Here is a 6,000-nt window from a genome sequence, read left to right as displayed (position 1 = left end):
ATATCCCGTAAACACTTAGAAACATTATTTTAAAGATGAATATTAAAAATATTTGAAAGGTTATTAATTGATAATATCATTATTATAATATAAATGGCTAAAAAATCTATTTTTAGCACGTAATCATAAGAGTTATTTCGAAATAATTATATATTTAAATACGCCTATCAATAAAAACTATGAATGATATGTGTAAAAAGAAAAATCTCTTTCATCACCAAGTTTGTAAACATCGACCGCCGACGTCATTACTGACGTAAGGCAATCGACCAGTCGTTCCAGTCGGTTATTCCGGTTGTTGGATTAGGTGAGTCAGTCAACTATTCGGCAGTGGTTCGGACGGACGTTCGTCCGACTTCACAGGGGAAGAAGATACTTATTATCTCAGCAAGAACTCGGAAGGGAAGTCGGAAATTATTTATAAAAAAAGGCTCTACTCGTCTACATTCGATCGTTATCATAATAGATTGGTTAAATCGGCTAATACTCAGATCGGTGCCAATGTGGCACTGATCCGAGTGAAGGCCTTTCTGTATCAAACGGCCGCCGGTATTTAGACTTTTGTTTTTTTTTTTGCTACGACAATTGATTCAGTACTGACAATCAAGGTGTGCTGGTGTAGTTGTACTCAACCCATCTGTTTCTGGATCCGAGACATCAAAGTTGATGCCCCTAGTTTAGTCGAAACCATCATGGATATCAAACTGTTACACAAGAGTAGTACTTTTAGTAACTTTGGAAGCCACAAATTAGGAAATTGGTTCTCTTCTTTGGGCAATCCAAGAAGGAAGAACAGCTTCTTAAAGAATTCCAAGAGTTTAAGTAAGTTTATTTTTATATTTAATTATCAACACTGAGCTGTTGCCTATTCATTTGTAAATATAAATTTTACATTTAAATTTATAAAGTATTGAAAAATATTAATAAATAATAATTTGTTATCCTAAACTTCATTATTCTGTTTTACTGGTAATTAAATTACTTAATTATAAATAACTAATAACTGATATCATTTCGGTATTAAAATATTAACTAATGGCTTTGTGATTCTGTTAAATACATGATCATTTCAATCTTTTAATTATTGGGAAATATTTTTTCTTTTATGTTAATAAAATATTCTTGAAAAAGCTTACTGTATTATGATTAATAGAAGGCAGACTATCTATTACAGTACTCTGTTACAGTAGTGTATGCTTAATATGAGCTATTAAATTTGAAATTTATTATTTAAAGCTATTAAATTTAAGGGAATGATCCGTAGATAAGTTTTGAAACTTATCATCTGATATCTGAAACTATTATTATAATACATAAAAAGATCTGTAAAAATGCTCTAAGATAAGTATTTAAGGACTATTGAATAGTGAGTATTGCTCTTCAGACGTATTTAAAATATATATGTATTTCTTCCCGAATTTTCAATCTGATAGTGAATAATGTTAAATATGGCCAATTTATAATTTAATGAGTTGGCTAAACTACTAAATAAAATATAGAAAAGGTGACCATAAAATCTTTATACAAATCAATTTATTTTTGTATACCATTTAAAAATTTGTAAAATAGGTATTTTCTATATTTGTATTTTTGTTTTTCATAAAATTGATTTATTAAAAATTTTATTTATTATAATTATTTCTTAATTTCTTTTTCTCAAATCTCTCGAAAAGATCTTTTCTTTTTAAACATTTCCAATATTTTAATTGATATTTTAATATTATGGTAATTTCAAACATTCTGTAATTTTATAAGGCATTAATAATATCACTCTTAAATTTATTTTCAAATTATATCAGATATTATTAATATGTGTAATTTTTTTTTATTCAATTCTTTTGATTTGTTTTTATATAGACTAAACTGTACTTTATACAATATTTATAAATTCTCATTTGAAATAATTATTATATCTTACAAGATAAAATTCATTTTTTTTCAAGGACAAAGATTTAGATTTGTGAAAAGCAGAAATGATTAATGGTAATAAAAAAGAAAAGAAAAAGAAATAAATTTAAAATGGCAGAGAGAAATTTATTTAAATTTATAATTATTTCGTAAAAAAGGAATTTCTTTGAAAATTACTTAATACTATGTTTTATTTTGTAAATGTTTGAATTTTCTTAGTTAAAATAAGTAAATATTTTAGTTTGATTGGAAGGAATAGTAAATGTTACATTACAATAACTACCTGCTTCTGCTGGAATTTTACAAAATTTTCTGTAATCTAAGCACTTTAAGATGCATTTCTTCCATCTTTATAATCCAAATGAAACTTTGCAAATTCCATCGAATGCTACTTCTGTTTGGAATACCTCATCTACCTATTTAAATTTAAATTGAAACTTCCATGTTCTTAATTGTTCAATGGCTTCTTGATGATCTATTCAAATCACACTACTCTTTACCATTTTTTTAAGTTTTGATATCTTTCCCATTGATTTGTTTCACTGATATTGAAAAGGTAGATGAGGTATTTGAAATAGAAGTGGCATTCAGTGGAATTTAGAATATCAAAAGTTTTGTTTTGACTTTGAAGATGAATGAGATGCATTCGAAAGTGTAATTTACAGAAAATTTTGTAAAATGTCAGAAGCAGCAAGTAGTTATTGTAATTTTATGTAAAACTAATAGTAAAAATAACTTGTAGTAAAACTTGTAGTAAAAGTAACTATTATGTTAATTGAATTGATTTTTGAACATAATAAAATAGGTAATTTTTTAAATTAAAAATGCAGTTATAAATAAATCAATTGTTTTCATGTTTTATATGATTACTTTTTTAAAGTTAATTTTTATTAATATATTCTTATTGTAGAATCATTAAAAATATAACTTGATATTAACTAATTTAATACAGTTTAATTTATTCCAAAATTTATATTTTATTTTATACTTTTAATTTTGTTATAAGTAAATATTAATGTTATAAGTAAAGCAAATTACTATTGTAAATAATACTTTTACTATAAATTCCTTAGTAAAACTATTAAATTAAATCAATAATTGAAAGCAGATCAAAGGTTATTAATATAGAAAAATTATATCAGAGTGCTTTCAATGTATGATACTATAGATCATATATTAAATATATTAAGCCCTTACTTAACTATGAAAATTATATAAAGTCATAATTTAGAATAATACATTATATGATCTAAAGTTGATATAATTTTTCACCTACAGTGTTTACTATAATGTTGGAAGATGTAGCACTTTATATGCAGAGATTTTAGTTATTGTTACCATACAGTTACTTTATACCTTCAATCTTTTTATATTTGTATTCAAATATCTCAGTAGAATGATGTAATTAATTTAAAACTATATTTAAAACAATACAATATAAATATTGTTATTGGACCAATGTCAGAAGTAGCAGATAACACAATTAACTAATACCTGTTCAGACTAGACTGCTTAAAGTGTTTTAAGGCTTAAATTAATGAAGTTAGCGTTTACAGATACAAAATATTAAAGTAATTAGGCTAATAGGCAATGTCTTAAAGTACTTATGTGTAAAGTATTCTAATGAATGTTGACCGAGAGAATTGGCAACATAGCAAACTTTTATAATAGTTGTTAAGTAGAACTCTAAAATTGAACTATAAATAAGTAAATTTTTAGTTTATTATTTTATATAAACATCATCTCTGTACAAATATCACTTTTTTTTTTATTTATTTTTTTGTAAAAGCTGCCTTATGCCATTTTAATATACAGGATGTAAAAAATTCTATGTCAATAATTTAGGGATAGATTCTAAGATACAAAATAAGTTAAAATCCTCTACAAACGTTTTTGAAGTTTTGTTTCATTTTTCAGATTTGGTCTGTACTTTTCAAATTCCCTGCCAAAGTTTTAACACTAGAATTGTAAACTTTTTAAAGAAATTTTTCTATATTTTTATGCTTCTGTCAATAGATTGAGGTAAGTAAATGTTGCCCAAGGAGGCCCTACTGTAATAAAGGTAGACAAAGCCTAATACACTATAAGATCTTTCAGAATCTACCTGCTTTATAGTAAAAACAAAGTTGGGAAGCAAGAATTGATAGTCCTGGTCCATTAATTAAGTCAGATGATGCACTAGAACCTTGTAAACACATTTATTTCTCAACACAAAAGAAAACACATTTTAACATACACAAATGACACCAATCCACCACACAGTCTGCCACATACCATCAGTCTCTGGGATAGCTTCTCTTCTCCTTGCCCAAAATTTTTTTCTCTTCCCGAAAACATTGTTTCTCAGCAACTCCTTCTCCAACCTGCTTTTTTTTTTTGTTTCAGGAGCCATTTTGTTTTTATAAGAGGTGAAGGAGTTGGAACTTGACAAGTTTTTCAATATAAATTTACTTTATATAACATTTTGTTTTTTTACAAAATTAAATAGAATAATTTACAAGAATGACTAAAAATGTCTTCTGCAGAAGTGAATGTTTACTTTTATAAAAATAGTTGAAGCTGAATACTAGTATAAGTTCAGTTTCCATGTATTAAAAAAAAAACAATTTCCAACATTTAAAATAAAGCTTCAGTTTGTGTCTGTTGGAAACGCTGAAGTGGAAAACAAACAATGTTATCATTTTGGCAAGAGGTTTAAAATTGGTTTTCGATATGATTTTTTGGCAGATCAGAACTCAAAAATGAAGTACAATTTGAAAAACATATATAGAAGATTTTAAGCTATTTTTGACCCTAGAATCTCTAAAATATTGGTAANTTTCCTCAGAAAATACTGTACTGTACTTGTATGTATAGTTTACTTGAAAATACAACAGAGAATAAACTGCCCAAATACCCTTAAATAAAGGAAAAGTACGTCTTTTATGAAGGCATAGAGCCTTTACTACATGAAAATGAAAATTAATGAATACACTGTGTACAGTAATTTACCTGATAAGACAGACCTCAGAAAGATACTTTATGAGGCATAAAGCTGTCTTTACCATAAAAATTAATCAACTAAGGATTTTTTTGCCCTGCCAGGGTGTCGCCGAGTTATCCGGAGTGCCGAGTTATCGAGAGCCGAGTTTTCGAGGCTCTACTGTATATGACATTAACCAGGGGCGGACTGGCCCTAAAAGTTTTGTGTGGAAAATTTATTAACAGCCCAGCCCATAAATAAAAAAAATGTATTTTTTTCTATTTATATTTAAATATATTCAAAATACAACATTGACAAAAAATTACAATAAGCACAAGTCTATATTCTACAACATTAATTTTTTATTTAGAAGTTTGCTTTGTTGAGCAATAATATTAATGATATCATCAGAATGTATTTCGTTTAAAAAATCTTTCTTCACTGACATTAACATGAAGGCTTCTAGATATTCTTGCGAGATACTTATAAATATCTTAGCCTGCTTTTAATTAATTTTAATATAGAAAAGCTTTGTTCACAGGACACTTGTGTTACAGACATAGTAGATATTTGTATGCTTGGCCAAGTACAGAATAAGCACCACTTAACATGTTATATCTGAATAATATATTACAACAACAAATAGAGCCAATTTTTGCAAGCAATGTAGTAAGAGGATAAAATCACATCTTTATTAGTTTCTACTTGATCATCAGTAGAATGTTCATTTTTGTTTAATTTTATAAAAGTTTTACTGATATTTTCCTTTAAAATATTCCATGACAATTTAAAATGTTGCAATTCTGAAATAATATTGTGTTGAGTAACTACTGGATTAAACTGTATTAAAATACTGCTTAATTTTTGAAATGCCTTTTCAGGAATATTTGGCGATGGTCCTGTAAATTTTGGTCTAATGTACTTTGAACTCGCTGTAAGATGACAGTCAAACTCTCCCCAGTTGCTCTCTCTCCCACCTTCCATGATCTAGAATCTAGATCGAGTAAGTGTGAATTTAGTCTGGGAATGCAACAATTAAATCGTCTTACACTTGTTCCTGTTTACGAAATAGATCACCGATTTATTAGCTTTAGCTCAACAACCAGTTTCCCATTGGAGAGGGGATGAGA

The 6,000-nt window shown here is 27.1% G+C and overlaps 1 protein-coding gene across 1 annotated transcript in view; it reads left to right on the top strand.

The window, feature by feature from the left end:
• Positions 1–290: 290 nt before the first annotated feature.
• Positions 291–6,000, top strand: part of LOC111629075 (cyclin-dependent kinase 17-like) — a 154,753-nt gene continuing 149,043 nt past the window's right edge. Inside the window, exon 1 of the mRNA XM_023372936.1 lies at positions 291–822. Within this exon, the coding sequence (XP_023228704.1) occupies positions 693–822 (130 nt within the window). The 5' untranslated portion in view covers positions 291–692. The remainder of the gene's footprint in view (positions 823–6,000) is intronic.

The sequence above is a fragment of the Centruroides sculpturatus genome, unplaced genomic scaffold (assembly GCF_000671375.1).
Source record: "Centruroides sculpturatus isolate CEXI.00-Female unplaced genomic scaffold, Cexi_2.0 scaffold538, whole genome shotgun sequence".
NCBI lineage: Eukaryota > Metazoa > Arthropoda > Arachnida > Scorpiones > Buthidae > Centruroides > Centruroides sculpturatus.
The sequence above is the reverse complement of the archived record's forward strand: the minus strand, read 5'-3'. Positions and strand labels throughout refer to the sequence as shown.